This window comes from Thamnophis elegans, chromosome 10 (assembly GCF_009769535.1).
Source record: "Thamnophis elegans isolate rThaEle1 chromosome 10, rThaEle1.pri, whole genome shotgun sequence".
Taxonomy (NCBI): domain Eukaryota; kingdom Metazoa; phylum Chordata; class Lepidosauria; order Squamata; family Colubridae; genus Thamnophis; species Thamnophis elegans.
In genome coordinates, this window is record NC_045550.1 from 24,687,402 (window position 1) to 24,708,829 (window position 21,428).

At 38.2% G+C, this 21,428-nt stretch overlaps 1 protein-coding gene across 3 annotated transcripts in view; it reads right to left on the reverse strand.

The window, feature by feature from the left end:
- Positions 1-3,191: 3,191 nt before the first annotated feature.
- Positions 3,192-21,428, reverse strand: part of KCNIP2 (potassium voltage-gated channel interacting protein 2) — a 125,302-nt gene continuing 107,065 nt past the window's right edge. For 2 of the 3 annotated variants that reach the window (XM_032225510.1, XM_032225509.1), the window contains exons 2-8: positions 9,399-9,523; positions 7,736-7,805; positions 6,200-6,270; positions 4,914-5,021; positions 4,702-4,806; positions 4,087-4,149; positions 3,192-3,781 (exon numbers count right to left, since the gene is read on the reverse strand). In XM_032225510.1, coding sequence (XP_032081401.1) covers positions 3,734-3,781; positions 4,087-4,149; positions 4,702-4,806; positions 4,914-5,021; positions 6,200-6,270; positions 7,736-7,805; positions 9,399-9,523 — 590 coding nt within the window. In that variant the 3' untranslated portion in view covers positions 3,192-3,733. Of the gene's footprint in view, positions 3,782-4,086; positions 4,150-4,701; positions 4,807-4,913; positions 5,022-6,199; positions 6,271-7,735; positions 7,806-9,398; positions 9,524-11,396; positions 11,496-21,428 lie in introns of all 3 variants that reach the window. The other variant, XM_032225508.1, reaches the window with a different exon arrangement.

Consider the following 21,428-nt stretch of genomic DNA (forward strand, 5'->3'; position numbering starts at 1 on the left):
GCTGTGCTGTGTTGAGCTTCCATATCACAGCAAGACATTTCTCTTCCTATCAGTATGGAAAACCTAATAGTAATAAGCTGTGCATGTTAAATTGAATGGCCACTATAGAACCAGCTAATCCCCATGACATCATATACCAATTATAGCACATATCTCTTTAGGCAACTGTTGTAAGGAAAATTAGAGAATAATAAACAGCTCTTAGTAAGGCAATACCAATTCTTTTGGCTGACCTGAGTGGCCATTGGAGATGGTCAGGGAACTGAAGTGATTTTTTTTCTCTCCCTTGCTACTATTTTGTGCTTTTGAGAATTAAAGAACATTGAACCGACTTTCATCTGAGGTTAGTCCAACAGAAGTATTGAAGGAGATTGCAGAAATGAAGTATGGAAACTTAAGAAAATATTGTAAGTAGAATAGATTTTTTTATATCAAACAAAAGAGAAAATTACAAAATATTAAGAAAATGTTTCTTTGAAAAAAATTAAAATAAAACATCTTAATGGGTGATACTGAACTCGGTCTACAGAACTAGATTCCAGTGATCCTTAATAATTTACATATGATGGTGTAATGGACTAGCAAAATGTAAAATAATCTCAATAAGGGAAGAGCCATATGTGGCTCCAATGCGCATGGCAGTCTGTTTGCATAGCTAATAAATCCTGAGCCAGCCTATTCCTTTTCTAGACTCAATCCAATATTTCCTGCACTTCTTTTGGAGTCCTGAAATATTTATTCCTCTTGCAGTTCCTACAGAAATCCCTGCAGTTTGCTTTGTGTGACCAGGTACCATAATGATTATTAATAGCTGGGGGGAGGGGGAAACTGAAACTGAAAAAGAAACATCAGAAGTTATCAGGGCTGGTTATTAAGAGGAAATACTGGAGGAGTCTGCCATTAAAAAAGAAATGTGGATTAAAGGTAATATTTGTGTATTAGAACAAACCATTTATTTCAGTGGAGTTAAGGTGAAAAAAAGCCATTTATTAAATATTACCTTTGCATCTTCCCAATCTGATGCTTTTCAGTTATTAATACTGCAACTTCTATAACATGACCATGCTTGATGGGGAGTTCTTAAAAGCTACTGTTGTAATATTTCTGCAGAGTTTCTTGAGATACAACAGTATATTGTCCAAAACAATTTTTTTAGATGTCTAATAGCCAGTCAATTTGTGGGCATCATTTTTGAGGAAGGTAGTATATAGTGATAACTATACTTTGGTATCTTCTTTGTCTGTTATGATTCAGCTTTGCCTCTGTTAGAATTTTCATGTTTGCTGCTTGTTTTCTTTTGAATTTAAATAACAAAGCCTATCTATTTAACTATTACTCTCTTCTTGATTCAGTTTAATATCTTCATTACTTCATTTTATCCTGCGGGGGATCTTTCTTCCAATCTATTAAGAATGTCCAAAATGGTCTCATCTCTTGCCATATTACATTTTCCCTTAAATTGACTGTTGTCAATGTATTCAGTGTTAAGTTTCTCCTCTTTCCTGTTTTTTTTTTACACTATACTGCTTCACTTCCTTTTTCAGATAGAAAAAAGGCTTCACTTTTTTTCAAAGTGTTTTATAAATGACCTACATTTTTTATCACTTGTTCCGCTACTAATGATTTCCCTAGCCTAGCACATCCCCATTACTATCTTTTTACTGCATCCCTATTGTGCCTATTCAACCTGCCCTTGTTGCTGTTATATTCTGTATAGAACCTGGCATGTCCTTGGAGCAAGCATGCTCTGAAGTTGTTCGTTGTTTGTAATGCTTTGACAACCGAAGGGCCTATAGGCTGTTTATCATGGTAATGCTATAGTAACAAAACCAGCAGACAAAATCACGGAAATAGCATTTTGCAAGTGTTAAGGTAAAGTTCCTTTGCAGAAAAAGGAGATTGTTGGCACAGAAAAGGAACAGCCAGGTATATCTCCCTCTGTTTTCCCATATACAGGGCGGGGCATAACCTTTTCCTAGGGGGTCACAGCAACACTTGTAATAACAACACAAATAATTCATACACCATTCGAAAGCCCATCAAAAACTGAGTTTATTGACACGATTTAATAGTCAGTATGACCACCATTAGCCCTTCGAACAGCATTCAAACGAGGTGGATAAGAACACAACAAATCTTCAAACAGTTCCGTTTGATTTTCCAGATTTTTCAACACAGTTTCCAAATTCATTCTCAAAGTTTCAACCGAATATCGATTTTGACCTTGCTCCTGAATCATCAGAGCTTCCACTTCATCCTTAATTATGGCCCCAATGTTCTCTGCCGGATTGAGATCTGGCGAATTGAGATCTGGCTCCAGCATCGCGAGCCTCTCGAAAGGCAATGCATTTTATTCTGTCAATGATCCTTTGTTCTTCCGAATCGAATTTTCCAGCCATTCTTAAAGCAAATTTAACATTTAATAGCTCATTCAATTCAGTTTTTTATGGGCTTTAAAATGAGGTGTCGCGGAAGTTGTAAACTGCTGTCGATCTTGCTGTGACCCCCTAGGAAAAGGTTATGCCCCGCCCTGTATGTTTTTTCCTACTTCTCTCATATGGTGCCCCTTCCATCCAACAATACTTCTGCTTGTAATCTGCCTATACATATAATTCAAAGACAAGGCACAATGTTGAATTCCGCCCTAATGCCACAAGAGCCCAGAGCCCTCACACGTAGATATTACCATGGCATTAAGCATATTGCTATCCAAAACTTTTAGCTGATCTCTTTGTTTTTCATTTAAGGATGCTGGAGCTGTTGGTACTTCTGTTGTGTATCTAGTGCATAAAGTAATTAATAATAAGATCATAACAACATCATCTGGAGAGACATCCAGTGAGGCCACATAGAAACAGGTTTAGATTGCATTCTGACCTAAATATTTCCATTAAGTAGATTTCTATTTCTACTTCTGTTTGCACGTTATTTACTAAGACAGGGAGCAGTGAAAATCTTTGACCCAATTATTTGCTTAAATACTTTTTCTCTGAATAGCAATCCAAACATAATTTTTAATTTTATCTCCTGATTTCTAAAAAAAAGTGAATGGTTCTTTTCCACTTTGGTCTGGAGTGATACAAAGTACCCGCACGTTTTTTGAGTGGATGCAAACAAAAGAATTTTCAAAACAAAATACCATTCTTCTGCAGTTTTCTTCATTGAATGTAACAGCAGAACTGCAGGATAGCTTAAGACTGAAAAATATTGCCTCCACTTGTTGGAAACATCAGAATAATACTCCATGTGCTATGAGAACCTTGGTGCAGATCAGATCGACTCCCTTCCTTGAAGGTAAGAGTGCATTTACAATAGGTTTTTTTTAAAAATGATGCTTACATTGCCATTTGAGGGTGTGAAAGCCCTAATGCAGGATCATGGGGTTGCCGTGATTTTGAGAAGTCTTAAGGAAAAGCACATTATATAGTGAACAGTCAGTGCAGTTTTTGTGGGGAGGCGACAATTCATTTTGTAGTTAATTTCCCAGAATAAGAGTTTGTAAATTCTAGGACACACACCTTGCCTATCCTTATTGAATCTAGACAAAGACTCCCATTTCATTCCCCTTGTAGGGGATTCCCCATCCCACCCCAGTTGGATCTTGAGTACATGAGGATTGTCTCCACAAAATGGGCCTGCTTTGTCCATGCAGCCAAGGGAAGAGTGCCTCAGGATACACCAAGGAGAGAAGCCCTGGTGTGTATATGATGGTCTTGGCTCCAGATGTGGTCAGCTAGATCACATTGTCAAAAAGCTTCATGGAACTCATGATGTTTTCATCCTGCCAGAGAAAAGATGGAATCAAGGCCTTAGAAAACATGGGAAATTAAAAAGGTATAGCTTACTATTACTAAAAATATTCTTTTAGCTCTCTCCTCACAACCTGCTCTGGAGTACTCCTCCAATTGTGTCACAATAATATTAATATTAATATAAATCCAGAGCCAGTAGTGAAATATCACATCTTGATCTCACTGATAGTGGTGATAAAAAGTTCTCATCTATAGAGCAAATAGGACTGGCTATGCACTTTTTCCTTATTCACTGCTATAAAGAACTAAAATGCCAGGAGGACAATGGTGTTACCTTCTGACAGGATTCAATGAATTCATCAATGGTCACCACACCATCTCTGTTCCGATCCATTTTCTGAAATGTAAATGAAAATTGAAGAAGAAACAGATTAGTTTCCTAGGAGGACCTTCAGACGTAGAGAAGCACCCTATAATATCTGAACTCAACATATCACCAGCCTAGAGGCAGCTGGTCTGGCAATATGTCTATGATCTGAAAAGCCCCACCAGTAGAAAATGGCTTTATATCTCATTTACTATTTTAAAAGTATTTAAGCCAGAAAAAGCTTCAGAATTTTGAGATTTGTGAACTTCAACTACTAGAATTTCTCAGAATTCCCAAACAGCATGGTACTTGAGCCATAAATCTTAAAATTACCAAGATTGGACACAACTGATTTAAGGAGATAGAAGCAATTGAGTTGCTTAAAAAGTTTGTGAACATAATTATAGAATTATACTATGGTCAGTACTAAAACTGAAGGAATCAAAAGGAAAGGGAAAAGTATGAAGAGGAAGGCTTTGTCTTCCTCAAAAGCAGACAAAAAATACATATTCTTGACCATGAAAAAGTTTTCACAGGTAAAGTACAGGATATTAATTGGAAATATTCTGATACTAAGCTTACCTGGAAAAAATTTTCCACATGTTCCTGGGGTGCATCTTCTCTCATGGCTGGATAAGTGTACTTGCCCATCATGTCGTAAATGGATTTCATTATATCCAACATTTCCTGAAAGTCAAAACACAGAAAGAATTATTAGCCAATGTCACCAGTGGATTCTTACTTAAGCAGATTTAGCAAAGTTCCTCATCATCTGGCCCTGCTACTGTCTGTACCTCTTTGGTGATACAGCCATCTTTGTTCAGATCATAGAGATTGAAGGCCCAACTGAGCCGATCATCTACAGTGCCACGGAGAATAATGGATAAACCAGCTACAAAATCCTGCAAGAGACAAGGTGATGAAAAAAAGGATGAAATACATTCTAAGCACTACTGCAGCTGTGATATATACTACAGGAATGTAACATAGATCCAGTGACTACAGTAAAAAGTTGATAAATTGTATCCATTCATGGTTTCCTTAGAGAAGAATATTCAGATGAAGATACAACTGCTCAAGATTCAGTAATTTAAAACATATAACACAGCTATGGGCAATTATTTTCAACCTCTCCTTTAATTAGAATTGCTGGAAATCTTTAGCATAGTTTTTATCCTGTTCTTGTATTGTCATATTTTTAAATATGCATTCTGTCATCTGTTAAACCCTGAAGCACAGAAATACAGATTCTGTTAGTACCAGCAGATGGCCTATTATTCAATGATTAGTTGAATGGCATGGTTCAAAATTAGAATACAGAAGCATATATTCCTTTAAAAAAAATTCTAACGGTAGACATGGTATTTAGTTGAACACAACATTCCTGGAAGGCAAAGTACTTTCATCAGCAGTAGAGTTTAAAAAAAAATTCACTAATCTTTTTGGAGTGAGGTTAAAGGGAGGTTACTGCTTTTTTTTGCAAATTTCTGTTATTTATGTTTTAATTTGCCTACAAGAGCCCTGGATATAACTGGTAAGATATATAAAATTTCTTCAAAAATATTAATTACTCTGCAGAATACATTTATCCTTAGGCATAACTTCTACCTGCCTAATCGGATCCAGCAGAAGAGACATGCTATGGTCCTATCAATTAAGGAGTGTCATCTTGCAAGACCCAGGAAATGAACCTTTTCTATTATAACACATCCCTTTTGGAACATCATTCTGCTAGAAGAATAGATTGGCCCCAACCTTGCTGGGTTTTGTAAAAACCTTGAAGAAGTGGTTGTGTTCCCAGTCATGGAGTATTTCAGAGCCTGTGAGATGGTTATTTTATTGGCATTTTTAATTTTTTCCCCCTGACAGTTATGTATTTCATTTTGTTTTATTTTTATTATTTTTGTTTTTTAATTGCTGTTGGCTGCCCAAAGTCACCATGGTGAGATGGGCAGCCATAGAAAAATAAATAAACAAATTCATAATAAATAAGTGTAGATACTTTTGCTTTTAGTCTGTAGTTTGCCCGGATAATTTTATAGGGGCTCACATATAAATAAATAAGTATAGGGAATCTTACCTCAAAACTGACGGAGCCATCGTGGTCAGTATCAAATGCGTTGAAAAGAAAAGTTGCATATGTACTAGAATCTAAAAACAGATATGTCAAACATAGTAAGAACTACAGTGTATACATATTTTAGCTGATTTTGTTGAATCATTTGGTTATTAGGAAACTATTAGAGAAAATAGCTAAGCTGCAACTTTTTTGAAATTTTGGATGCCACAACATGATGATCTCTCATTCTTAGTTACAAAAGATATAGTTATTTCAACATTTCTCCTCCTCTTTTGTATTCACAAGGGAATGTATTAATACAAATACATATCAAATTAAGAATAGTTTTAGCAACAAGTGAGCAACAGTGAAACGGTACTATTAAAACTGTATCAGCAACCAATGTAGCATTCTGCTATTTCACTTTCTATGAAACTAATTGAGAGAGCCACGCAATATAGTGTACTATCTTTATCATGCCAGAAAGGACATCTATAGAAAGAGTATAAGGGCACCACTAGAAGGTTCCCAAAGCAGTGGCTGAAAATTTCATTGCTATTCTGGTTATACTCCATTAGAACCGAGAATACAGTATTCCAAGAATAATTTTGCACCTTAAGGCCCTCATTTTTTAAATATGGATCAATAGTTATGCCAGGTTAGAACTGGCATACTAAATTTCTTTTAATTAAAGGTAAGTTAGAAGAGGTGAATAAAACATCTAACTATGGCAAAATTTTAGTGTATCACTTTTACAGAATTGTTCTGTGATACGTAGCAATGAAATTGATTTCAAAACAAAGCCCAGGGCCAGGTTATTTTCAGGATCACTGGGTTTTAAACATTTATGCCCATCCCATCCACTTTCACATGTCGGGCAAGCTCCAGATCCTTTCCCTGAGGCAGTGTTATCTATTGGGATCTAGAAGTTGTGCCTGTTCTGTGGCATTGTCTGCCCCTTGAAATGATCTCCTTCCTCTGAGATTAAAATGGCCCAAACAGTTGGCCTCCCAGAAAGCTTTTAAAACCTGCTTTCTGCCCCAATTATTGAGTCAGGATGATTAATGAACCTGTCTTCTGGAGGTGGAGTGTGTTTGGCTGCCACTAACTTGATGTATCTGATACATTGTTTATAGATAACATAATTCTGTATGGTTTCTTTCCTGTAATTGTTGCTTGTTTGGTTTATATGTGATATACACTCTCCAAAGTCATTATATGAGTTGAACAACTATGTATATCTTTTAAATAAGGAAAATGTCCATTTAAAATCAGGCAAAGAAAGTGGCTGTATTTAAAAGTGCCACAGTTGACTTGACAACAGTCACTATTCCTTTGATATATGATCCAATGAACAGTATTCACATTTTTTACTTTATGTTTGTCCTGTGAGGGAAACAGAGGATGATTCTAGGGATATATGGCAATGAAGATAAGGAAGCTATAATGAGGATGAAAAGTCTCTCATTCTCTTTTATTTCCAACAACTGCCAGTTTACTCTCCTTCCCAGCTTTGCAACTTTTCCAAAATATTAGCTCTTTTGATGAAGGACTTACCTCCCTGTGGGAAGAATTGTGAGTAGATCTGTTTGAAACTCTCTTCATTAACAATCCCACTAGGGCATTCCTACCAAATAGAAAAGTGTACATTGTTCACCAGTTGGAATTGCTAACCTACAATATCCCAGATGTGGCATGCATTGTAATCTGTGAGAAACTGATTTTAGTTTCTCCATCAAACAATAACAGAAAGAGGAATTCTTTCCTTTTGATTAGTTATCTCCTAGGGTGTTGGCAGAGAACAAATGGGAAGGTCAAACTAAGGGTCACAAGTGTAGCAACCAACCTTAGCATTGACAATGAAGTTGTTGAAGTGGGGGATAGCTGCTATATTTCAGGATCATCTATAAACAGCAAAGGACTCAGCAGTCAAGAAATATGCTGCAGACTAGCATTTGGTAGGATAACCATGAAGATTTGATTTTTGTTTGTTTGTTTGTTTTGTCCCTTTGAGTCAGTTTTGACACTTGATGGCTACCTGGACAAATCCTTGCAGTTTTCTTGTCCAGATTCAGAATTTTGCCATTGCTGCCGCCTTAGGTTTGAGAGAGGATAACTGTCTCAGTCACCCAGCTAGCTTCATGCCTAAAGTGGGATTAAAAGTTAGATTCTGCCAGTTTTTAGCCTGATGTCTCAATCACAACAGCAAACTGGCTCTCAAACTTGGTAGGATTGCAATGAAAGCTTGAAATAAATATTTAGAGGCTGCATTATGTTTATACCTACAAAATTCAGAATTGTGTGGAAACAGGTTTTCCCTGTGATACTCTATGAAAGCAAAAGTTGGACTTTGAATAGATAGGATAGAAAGAATATGTATGCTTTTGGAACTGCAGAAGACTTTTGAGAATACCATGGAAGAAATTAAGAAAAGGAGATCATTGAATTACATGGAACTAAATATTTCAAAGGAAAGTGGTGTAACTGCAGCTTTATGTGAAAAAAAATACAAAAATAGTACAAAGCCATTTGTATAATAATTGTATAATTTTATGCTATTCCATAATGTCTTCAAGCAACTTAAAGCGATAAATAAATAGCAGGCTTCAGGTTTTTTTCACTTTATACTGCTGTGCATTATGTTGACTAAAATGAACAAGGAGGTTTATGCTGCCTCCTTCAGCTGCCACTCCCTTTGTAAAATCCATCCTTCATGTTCTGAAAAATATCTAAACAAAATTGACAACAATGGAGGTTGGTTTTTTTATGTTACTTTAAACTGAAGAGGGAAAATGAGATGCTACAAATAGAAAAATAATCCTTCTGCATCTGCATACTATGATTATTTTTAGGTCTCCAAATGTTGATGATAATGGGGTGGGGGACTGGGGGTAAAGTAAAACAAAGAGTAGCTGAATGCAGTTTGACCTTCAGAAAGAGGGGAAGATATATTTGTTGGGAGTCCAAATACAGACAGAAAGTAATATGGAGAATGTGGTGTTAAGTTAGATAATACAGATAAAATATCTTATTGCAAAAAAAGGCTTGCAGAATTGTTCAAGTTTTTAGGATGTAAATACGAAATCTACCAATGTTATAATAAATAGCAAATAAATACTTACAGTTGCTCATATAATAAAAAAACAACTCAAGGGAGAAAAGAAAGCAATCAAACCAGAAGGAAATGCTGGCTAGAAAGGGAAGAGTCTTCTCAACTTACATTCTTGAAGCCTCGGTATAAGACTTGTAGCTCTTTGCGGCTGAACTTAGTTTGTTCCTGTAGTTGTTCTAGACCCTCAGGCCGATGACAAACCGTAGAGAGCTCAAGCTCATCCTCTATGCTGTCTGCAGGAAAAAGAACAACCTCAGAAGTATAGCAAGACACAACCTCAGTCCCTTCCTCCCTTCCCATAACTCCATCTTCTTTCCTCTTGCAAATACTGGATTTTCCCCCCAATCCTCACACTGACACAGAAAGGCTCATTATATTTGACAGAACGTAAGACTAAATGACTCTTCTTCATTTTCTAATAGAAGAACATACTTCAAATATGCTACAGAACCTCGGTAGATACAGTCTTAAAATAGAGGCACAGTCAGAAATTCAGAGCCCCAGTAATCACACCCTAGGCTAGAGGAAGACTTCTAGTCTATTCATAATAGAGCTGTATCAACCAAGTTCTCCTGTTTGTTATGATTAAAAGGAATCAAAATGAGAAAAATAAATTTCAGGACAGGTTTATATGGCAACTGGAGGCTATAGCTGATCCTGTCATCCATGAGAATAAGAAATAAATAATATATGTTTGCCACTTCCCTGTACAATAAGAACTTCAGGGATTTACATTCAATTAGATGAGAAAACACATTAAAAACATGGAATGTTCTTAGACTACCTAAGGCATCTAAATGTACAAACAAGTGGGAGAAATATTTAGAGCAGGCAGCAAAGCTACAAATATGTCTTGGATACTCAAAGAGCTGTTGCATCTGAAAGATATCCCTGCATTATCCAACTCTGCACTAAGACCAAACTCAACGGTCTCTTAGTGATTTAATGCAAACAAAAAAAAAGTGAAAAGTCTAATCGTCTAAGACAAAGAGTAGAAAGTTTCAGGCATTAAAAACATTCAGACTTTTTGTTAAATTGCTGATAGATCATTTATTAGTTGCAAGGCAAGTAAAACCATTAACTAATTCATGATAGCCAAGAGAATAAATGTTAGAGGCGCAACATACAAGCATTGCTATATTTGTCTCTCTCCACCAGTTTTCTAGGCTGAAATACAAATATGTAAATAGAAATCTGAAGCTGTGGAACTCTAATGCTTATCCTTCAGTTACTATGCATATTGGCATCTGTAAGTCACAGAGATTCTCAAGGATATTTAGTCCATCACAACAATGAACTTAATAAGCTATTGAAAATTGCAAAAGAACCCTTGTATTCTCAGTTTAAGACAATCTTCAGTACATTACTTGCAGTATATATGGAAAGAAAATGTGTGAGTGCAGATAAATCCATATACAATAGATATATTATAAAGCTCCCTAATGAGTCAAATGGGCTAGGATAAAATAGTGTTTAAAAATCAGAAAACAGTGGAAAGAAGAGCAGTTTGTTTCTTATCATTTGGACTATTTAAACTTTGCACAAATGACCAAAACATCCTGGAAGAATAGGCCAGGCTTTGACAGTAGCATACAACTATTATTACTGGCAGTGAGTTGAGCAATCCGATGAATGTGGATGTTAAGCACATTCTTAACTTGTATCTGGCATGATATTAATAAATAACACAACAAACCTGTCTACAAAGCTTGGTTTACAAATAGGCAAAGGAAAGGATCCATCTCACAGCAAGAATAAGCCAGTAGTTTAGGATTACCGTAAATACACAACTTTGATGCCCATAATAGTTCTGCACACAGTAGTAAGCACTTGTAGCAGGTAACAAAGACCCAATTCCACCTCAAAGCAATGGTACAATATTAGTGGCTCAAATTAGAAAATCTGCCTTGGGTATCCATTTTGTATCTTAGGTATTACTAGCAAATCATTATTATTACAATATATATTTGATCTAAAGTTTGTTTTAAGAAAAGAGCTATCTAACGGTTTATATAAATTCTGTACAGAGGGAATCCTTTCTCCCTCTTCCTGGATATTATAATGTCACAGCACAGAGAACATAAAGAGGCACAAAGTATCACTTGCTTTCGCTGATTGAGGGGATGGATTTAGGTTGGCGGCAGCAGGGGAGCAGCTTGAGGAACCGCTGCTTCAGGGCTTTTTTAGCATGACCAGATGGATTGCCTGCAAAAAAATGACAATCGCCACAAGGAATTAACATATCACGGCATCGTTTTATCTACCCCAATCATTCCCTAACTGTCAGTCATAATAAACATGGAATAAATCAGAGAAGACAAACGTGCATAATCTCAGTGCTGCAAAAAAATAATAATCCTACAGCGCAAAACTCATTTAAAACAATCATTCCTCTCAATCAAAATGGATTGTAGGAAATTGTACAGTAAAAAGATGAGAAAGGAAAAGAGCACAGATGTTTATGTATCCTCTTTTCCCCCAGTAGCATTTAGAAGTCACAATTTAACAGTCTTACTGAGCATGCAGTGACATCATGAAAAAAAACTTCATATCTGGGCGTCCCAAGAGCAGTACATTCTAACAGATTTTGTGGAATCAAGGAATTGATACTTGGAAACATACTATTATGCCGTGCTGCATAACTGCTAGATAGTTAATAAAATTAACAGTATAGTTGAATCCTGCCACATTCTCAACTCAGGCATGAAAATTAAACAATTGCAAGGTGGCTTTTTGTTTACTTATTCACTTCTTCCTGCCATTTGTAGTGTTGTACTTTAAGGAGGCATAAAACTGCAATTATGTCCATACTGATGCAGGTCTTAGTTTTAAAATGTAATTCTACACTTGAGAATACTAAAAGGCAGTTAGGAATATAATGGAGCAGGTGTAAAAAAGATTTAAAACAAAAATTAAAAAGAACATAGTAATTAATTTGAACAAAAACACAGAATGCAGCAACTGATCATGCATTTCAAAAGAATAAATGGTACAGGAAATCACTTGCACTGCATTTCATTTGTTTTTGCTGTCCTGGCTTTCATTAGTTCATTATCTACTCTCTTGGCAGCTACTTCAAATAATAATTGCACTTGAAATAACTTTAAAAACTAGTCACTCTCTCTTTCACACATGCACACATTTTTATCCTTATTATGATCTTATGCACATATTAAACTGGTTGATTTCTTCATGATATTAACTAGAAAGAGACAGATGATTCCTACACAGAGTATATACATCATTAGTCACCCTTTTATAAGCACACACCTGGAAAGCTTAGCTGCATTTGCAACGGTTGATGACCACACAGCTTTATGATCAAATTGCCCAGAAAATAACCTCTAAATGGGTAATAAATAATAAATCAGCCCAGAAACAAATATAGCTTCATTCTGGTCGGCATTTTCTAGCTAGAAAGTACTGCATAGGAATCTGCCAGTTTCACGTTCCATGGTTAGAGTTCCTGTAAGTTGCTTAATAACTTATGTAGGGACATCTTAAAGAGATGACTTTAGTGAGCTTTTTTTTTTTTTTGCTACTATATCTTTAATGTTCAGAAATGGCTACAAGAGCTAAATTATCCCTTTGCTATCTTGAACAGAAGTCTACCACATGTCTTTATCTGTCCATCCTTGCTAATCCTGGGCTGTGAACATATTTCCACCACATTTCTTAGCAGTAACCTGAATAAAAGAATTTGAATAGCAGAATGTTCTTCCTTTGGCCTCTTCTTTCATGCCTTTTTTCCTATCTCTGATCCTTTGTTTAGTCTCCTGTAATGCTACCCAAATGTTAGCTCTGGTGATTGGACCTTTGGATTATTTTCAGTTTTGATGTTACCCTTATATTTAGTGTGTAGGCGGGAGGCATTATCCCTTTCTAATACATGCTTCTATATCTTATTATAGGATTGCTTGCTTCATGGCATAGACTTTAAACTCTCAGCTAACCTGAATTCTGTGTTCACCTTCTTAAAAAGTAAACTTATAAAAATATTATGAATGGGATCATATCAAAAACTAATCACCAGCTTAAAGGAAGCTGGGATGCCAAATGTAGATTTTACTATAAAACTTCAAAAGGAACACAGCTATGTAAGTATCTGTACATTCCGAGTCATAATCGTATCACTTTCAATGAACATAGTGAAAAGAGTTTCCTTCCTAAGTAGAATTTGCTTTATAAAAGTGATAAAGCCACTGTAATACAGTGGCTAAAGTGTGAATTAGCACCAAGGAGACCCAGATTCAAGGCCATCCTTAGCTATGGAAATTCACAGGATGATTTTCAGCCAGTCCTCTTCTCTTAGCTTAACCCATGTATCTCAAATGCTATTATGTGAATAAAAGGAAAGGAAATTCCCAGGTAAACAGCTTTAAGCTTTGAAAAATGGATAGAATTCTAACTAATTAATGATATATGACCATCTGAACAGTTATTATAATCCCTCTGAGGTCAGCCAATAAAAATGTAATTTACCCCAGAAAATATGTTCAAAGAATAGAATGGATTAAACTTACTGTAATATTGTGCTGGTTTTCCTTCTTTCTCCAGGATCAACACCAATCGGTGGTGATTGGGGAGAGCCTGCTCTCGACTCCTACTGTGTGTGGTGCTGTAGAGCATTGCTCTTTCCATTCCTATTTATATTTATAGGAAACCACTGGATAAGCTCATCCAACATCATGGGGTGAAGTATCATCATTTCCCTGATGATACTCAGTTATACATGTCTGCCCCTGGCAAACAGAAATTCTGTTGATGTCATATCCTGATGCCTGTCACGGTGACAGGAGTCTAGATAAGGCACAAAAGACTTCAGTGGAACCCTGCCAAGATTGAGTGGCTGTGGGTTTGGGACCTACCAATTTGGGGATTATATCATCTTTCCTCCTGAGTAGAGTTGCATACTCAAAACAGACCCAGTGCACAATTTGGGGGTCTACTTGAAGGTCATCCTGAACTCATGACTCCTGTTTGAAGACAAGGTGACAGTCATGACTAGGAGGGCCTTTGCACAACTTCATGTGTGGAGTTGCACCCATGTCTGGATTGGGAGGCTTAGCTTATGATTACTTATGCTCTGGTCAACTCCTGGATAAGGAGTTGTATGGGGCTGCCTTTGAAGAGTAACTGAAAGCTTCAGCTGGTACAGAATGCTATGATGCAGGCAGTTACATGTGGCCCTGGAATGGCACTTGTTATACCTCTGCTCTGTGAGCTGCACTAGTATCCAGTTTGCTTCTGGGTCCAATGCAAGGTGCTAAAGCCTTTCATGTTGTTAGGTTAGGTTATTTGAGGGACCACTGTTCCTGATTACATCTGCCAAGCCCATCAGGTCTAGCAGAAGCCTATTGTGGGCCCTTATCTTTTAGGGCGTTATATTTGATGGGATTCAGGAGACGAGCATTTTCTATTCTGGAACCTGCTCTGTGGTACCCTAAATTCTAGTACCAAAACTGCTGGTCATTTTCATTCAGACATATTGTATGGGAGGTGTGGCCTTATAGGTTACTCAGTTGACTCATTATGGCATCCAAGCAATTGACTATAATTTATTGACACTAAATTTAGTACCTATTTTTAATGCCAGATAAAGACACTATGATTCTTAAATGCTTTAATTGTTTATTTTTCATTATGAGTTATACTGCTATTTTATTGCTTCTGTCATTGCCCTTATTTTTATATTAAGTATTTATATTTTAAATACATTTTTAACTGACGGACTATTCTGATGACTATAAATGAACATGTTAAAATACATAAAGCATATGAATAACACTACAGTGTAGTGAAGATCACTACAAACAATGGAACAGAAGAGGTTAAGTTACTCCAGTTTTTCTGCAGTATTTATACATCCCTTAAACTTCCACATGACTTCAATCCTGAAAATATAAACTAATGATAGTGCATTATCCCATTCCTACCTAAATGAGGATTCATGCCTCTTGCTGTCTATGTTACAATTGTATTTCTTTTTTTTCTGTGCTAACTTTTATTCTAGTGTTAGGTTTCTTCTGTTTCACACCACTTATGGCTGGTGAAAAGCACTATGCCTATATATTTTTACACTGCTGGAAAGGCAAAAAGGTATAATATTACTTTAACTCCTAAAGAAATGTTATATCACTAACATTGGTCAGTACCTTTACAAAACATCTAATGCTGCTGTAACGATCAGCTTATACAGAGTAGGTGGCACCAAGGGGTTCCCCAAATGAACCCTTGCAAAACTGTTCATCTCATCCCGGGTGTGATAGACAAAGAAGACAAACATACTGCCAAGAAGCTGATAAGACTAAAATAAACTGAAATCTCAGCGTAAGCAAATGAGAACAAACCTGGAATGTGTATAGTGTTCATTATCTCATTTAAAGTTCTCATTGTTGCTTTGGCTCTTCGCAACTGGGCTTGGCAGCTTTTTGATATGGATAAAAATTCCTCTTTGAAGTGTATGTGAGTTCTCAGTAATTATATGCTGCATTTTCAAAACAAGATGAGAAAGGTATTTTTTATATTTTAGTTCATTTTCCATGAAAATAGATTCCAAAGAGTGGACATGAAACAAATAGGAAGCATCAAAACGGCTAAAAGGCATGCCACACTAACTGACAATGGTGTTTCTGATAAATGTATGTACTTTTCTTTTAAAGAGAAGCTTAGTCTACCCTAAAATTTACTAAATTTATAATTTGGATTTCATTGCAGGCATTACAAGAGGAAGCTGCTTCACACTGTGGATCAAGTTATTCTCAGAAGGTTCATAGTGCCTAATATAGCAATAGCACTTAGACTTATATAGCCCTTCACAGAGCTTTACAGCCCTCTCTAAACGGTTTACAGAGTCAGCCTATTGCCCAAAGACAATCTGGGTCCTCATTTTACCCAACTTGGAAGGATGGAAGGCTGAGTCAACCTTATTATCAATATTTATGTTGAACATGAACCCAAACAAGAAAGCTGCATTTAAAAAACAAGGCAGATCCTGGAAGCCCCTCCTCTGATCGCTCCAGCAAGTGGTAGATATATGCCAGCGTTCCCATTCCTTATCCAAGATGTTTTGGAAGTTGCTGGGAAGTGTAAAGGGGGGAAGATAATCCCCTTATTACTGGTAGCTTCTTATCACCTTTATTCATATTTTTATCCCACAGCTGGCTCTCTAATTGGGCCCCTTCTTCCACTGCACAGAATCACCATGTTAATTTCAATCAGGACTTTTGTCTGGTATCAACTGTAGACTTGATTATGTGGAAGCTTCTTGTAGTTGGACTTTTATCTTTTTTCCCTGCAACTCTTGTCACAGCCTCACTTAGGCACACACTTACTCTGTTTCCTGCCAATTTTTCTTCTGAATTATTGATGCCAGCATTTTAAGAGCCACAATCAATAACACCAGATTTTCAATCTGCCCTATAGTCCCACTCTTTTCCTATTAATATGTCAGGTTTTGGACCACCAATGAGTTAGCCAGTTTGAGGCTTATGGATAGTAGCAAAGATGGCAATGTCCTTCAGAGCAATGGGATCCAAGGACACCACTCCAGACACCATTAATCCCTGGCATTGCATGGCATGGTTTGTGGTGAAGCCTTCCTAAACTATTAAAACACAACATTTTGTGTTTATTTACAAAAAGCTTTTATCAGAAGTTGTGTAAAGTTAGTGTTTTTGTGTGATTAGCCTATACTCACAGCTTGCCTATTAAAGAACTCGAAGTAGTCCTTGACTTATAATCAGTCACTTAACCATTTAAAGTTATGACAGACCTCCCCAAAATTAGTTACAACCTATTTTTATGTTATGAACGCCCCCCCCCAACACACATGGTCGTTATGATCGCATTCTGGTTGCTTGGCAACTGAGTACTTATACAACTGTCCGCAGTGATCAAATGAATGTGAATTGCAATGTGTTTTGCTGATTTCTGGTATTTACTTTCAGTTTCTGGCAAAAAATACGCATGTTGGGGAAAATTGATTCATTTAACAACCATGGCATTCACTTAATGATTATGCCATTCACCTAATGCCCATCAAAAATAAAAAAATGGTTCAGTCAAGTGATTTCTTGACTTATAACTTCAACTACCTATGACTGTAATTTCAGACTCAATTAGTCATAAATCAAGAATTACCTGTATAGTTTTTCAGCAGCTATTATAAGCGATGACTAACAAACTAAACTGCCTTTTAGTAATTACACCTTACCTTCTTAATCTCCATCCAATGTCAAAAAAATGCAGTGAAAATATCTGTTGTTCAATAATCTGGCAGTGACAATTGTACTATTTTCTCTGCATTAATAGATTGGTAGAGAAAAGAAAAACATTGGGAAAATCTGGAAAAAGTTTTTTGCTGCATCATAATAAAGTGTCTTTGGCTTATAATGGTTACAGTAAAGATAAAGGTTTGTTCTGACCCCCCTCGTCCCACACCAACACACACTCCGAGCCAAAGATAAGTTACGGCATTTAATTAATAGACAGGTCCTTGGCAGCAAACCGGCACAGACAAGCTTGGGCAGCAATCCAGCACAGACAAGGCTTGGCAGCAATCCAGCCTGCCAAGCTTACCATAATGTTCTCCGACATTAATTCCTGCATTGACTTCTGCAAGAGGGGCGTGTGCACAAGCAGTCTTTTTATAGTCTGGAGAGGAGCCTAAGGACCACCAGCTGAGTGCAATTACCTCCTGTAACTGCGCAACTGTTCCTTATGCCTATTAGCTCTTCGGTGCCATGCATCCAGGAATAACTCACTGCTGGCGTCCGGATCACTCTCCCTTGTCTCCCCCCACTGGTCCAAGGCCAAGGTGCCTCCTGATGGCCAACCAGCCTCTCTGCGCCCTGCTCGGAGTGGGAACCCTGTCCAGGGTCCTCCACATCCTCCAGAGCCGACTCATAGGGCCCCTCGCTGTCAGAGTCTGGTGGCAGCTCCAACGGCTCCTGCTGGGCCACAAAAAAGGTTTATGGTGTATTCTTAGAGTAGTGCCCTCCAGATGAAATACAACTTCCATTATTTTCTGATACAAGTATGATTATATCATGTCAATATTGTGGACTACACTGTATAAAGTTTTCAAGGTCTATTTAAAATAATGAACAGAAAGAAATCAGACATCAGAAATGATAATTTCAAAAAATATAAATGAGACAACATTTTACCAGCCCGGAATATCTTGTTGCTGACCTCAAGTTGTTCATTCATTGGCGGGGGGGGGGACCCCATTAGACACATTATGTAGCTGAACTCAATTTACTAAGGAGTTTAACAAAATGTATCGTGGCACGACAAAACCGCGCTACGCAAAATAGCGGAGATTAAATCGCGTCGCTAAAGTTGCGACATCATCACCGCGCGTCATCACCGCGGGGACAACAGCGCGGCAACAGAAGGCCGTTCTTTGCCTCCAAAGGTAGCCCTCCTCCTCCAGCTGGCAGTGGGCACAGGGCAAAGCGGGCTGCCCAGCAGCAGCAACAGCCTGCGGGAAAGGTCCAGCACAGCCACGGGGGGGCAGCAGGAAGCCCGCGGGGGGCCCGAGCAGGGCCGCCGACACTGGCGGCGGAGGAGGACGCAGCAGCGGCGGCAGCTGAGGCTCTCCAGGGGCCGGCGAAGCGGGCTTGCCCAGCAGAGGCAGGCCGCCCTCTTCTTCCTCAACAACATCTTCTTGGATGGGCGGCCGCCGCCACCGGGCAAGCCGGCCCCGGGAGAGCCTCAGCCACCGCTGCCGCCCGCCCTGCTCTTCCTCCGGGGGAGGCGCCGGCGGCGGAGGCCGCCCGTCCAAGGAGATGTTGTTGAGGAAGAAGAGGGCAGCCTGCCTCTGCCGGGCAAGCCCGCTTCGCCGGCCCAGGAGAGCCTCAGCCGCCGCCGCTGCCACGTCCTCCTCCGCTTCCTGCTGCCCCCCACGGCTGAGCTGGACCCTTCCCGCGGGCTGCTGCTGCTGGGCAGCCCACTTTGCCCCATGCCTGCTGCCGCTGTCAGCTGGAGGAGGAGGGCTACCTTTGGAGGCAAAGAACGAAGCATGTAGAACGCCCTTCTGTCACCGCGCTGTCGCGGCGGTAGGTCGTTTTTTTCTTAGCGCTTTGGACGCTGCGGATTTGCCTCCGCACTTATGTCGGCGCGGATAAGGGCATCGCGGTTTTGTAGTGGAACCAAATGTATCAGTTCTCAAGATGCTTTAAGATGCATCAGAGTAACACAAAAAACTCTTTGGAAACTTATAGTATCGGAAGATGTTTGGTTGTTTTCCTCTTTTTTTCTTGCTGCACCAACAGTCTCCTGATTCAGCATCTCTCACCTTCCTCATTTTGTCCCTTTTTCTGTTGGGCAGCAGTCAGGGAAAAAACCAAAAACAGCCCACTCTTTGGCACAACCACAGATATAGGGTGATTGATTGTGGTGGGCTGATGAAGGGATTCTATCTATTAAAGTCTATAAGCCATTAGGGTTTTTTATTTCACTGGGGAGCATGATGCAGCAATGCTTAGGACACTCTTATGGTCAAAAATAACACGGGGAGAGAGGTAGAGACAGTTTTGGGCTGCCGGAGACATGAGAATCAGTTTGGGCACAGTTGCAGAAACTGACCTACACAAGTGTCCCCTAAGACTCTCCAACAATGTGCTTCCTTGTTGGGAAGAAGGAAGTCCATATAGGACATAGAAATCTGGATTGGATTGGATTTATTACATTTATATGCCGCCCTTTTCCCCGAAGGGGACTCATCTGATGTGTGTGTGTGTGTGTGTGTGTGTGTGTGTGTGTGTGTGTGTGTGTATGCACGCACGCACGCACGCACACACACACTCCAGATGAGTCCCCTTCGGGGAAAAGGGCGACATATAAATGTAATAAATCCAATTCCAGATTTTGTGTTTTTTTATTATATATGTATGTATGTATGTATGTATGTATACATACATACATATATAATAAAAAAACACAAAATCTGGAAAGGATCTTGACTGGCACTTCTCCTTCCTCAAAAGATCTTCTGTGGAAATAAAATAAAATAAAAAATAAAAATGCTGCACAGTTTTGTTCTAACTCTGGTAAAAAGAGAATCCACAGAATTCACTAACTAGGGATTCAGATTCTCAGATAAACTTATCAGGGTAATATTTACCAGGGAAAAATAATGCAGAAGAAAGCAATTCCGCCAGGTTTAGGAGTGAATAAAGCTTTGATCACTCCTAATACAGTGATGTTGTAGACTATATTTATGGCATCATAAATAATATCTCAAACTGTTTTCAGCAGGACTAACACAACATACTTTCGTAGTGGACCAAATGCCACACTGATTTCATAAACAGAAGACTAGCAGCTGACATTTGTTTCAGTATGGATGCTTGTTTCAAACATCCTATAAAGCACCTGATTAAAATGGATAACAACACAACCCTATCACGCCACCATCCTTCTACCTGCCCAACAGAGTATTTGAACCATGAGGAGACATTATTCTGTCTAATGACAGGCAGAATCATACAATTCAAAGAAGTCATTTAGATTATCAGATCCAGCCCCATAGCTCAATATAGGAATCCAGATTAAAACAAGAGATAATTGTCTAACCTACCCCAAAGTATATGGGTAATTAATTTCCAGTAAAGAAAAGCAGACTGCTTCTCAGGACAATTGATTCCAGAATCAAACTTGTCTTAGCAATATTTTCTTAACATAGAAACTACCTTTTCTTCCTACAGTTTGAGTCTATTAGTCGGAATTGCATATTCTATCCTGATTTATTTTATTTATTTATAAAGTTTATATATCTGCCCATCTCACTGAAGCAACTTGCAGTGGTGCACAACAAATGAGTAAAACTACGTATTAAAAACCCCTGCAGAAAAAAATATAAAAAAAATATAAAAATATAAAAATCACATTAACAGTAAATATCATAAAATAGAGAAGTGGAGAACGGATTCTGACCGTCTCCTATAACACAATGTATAATTTATTATCAACACTACCCATTTCACTCAGCATCTTAGCACCGGCTTTAGTTTTCTGTCCTCTGACCAGTTATTTATGCTAAGAAGGTTTGTCAGAACCTTCTTAGCATAAATAACTGGAAGTAAAAATAATACCTGAGGTGCAATCTAGCTAATGCAACATAGAGTGGTA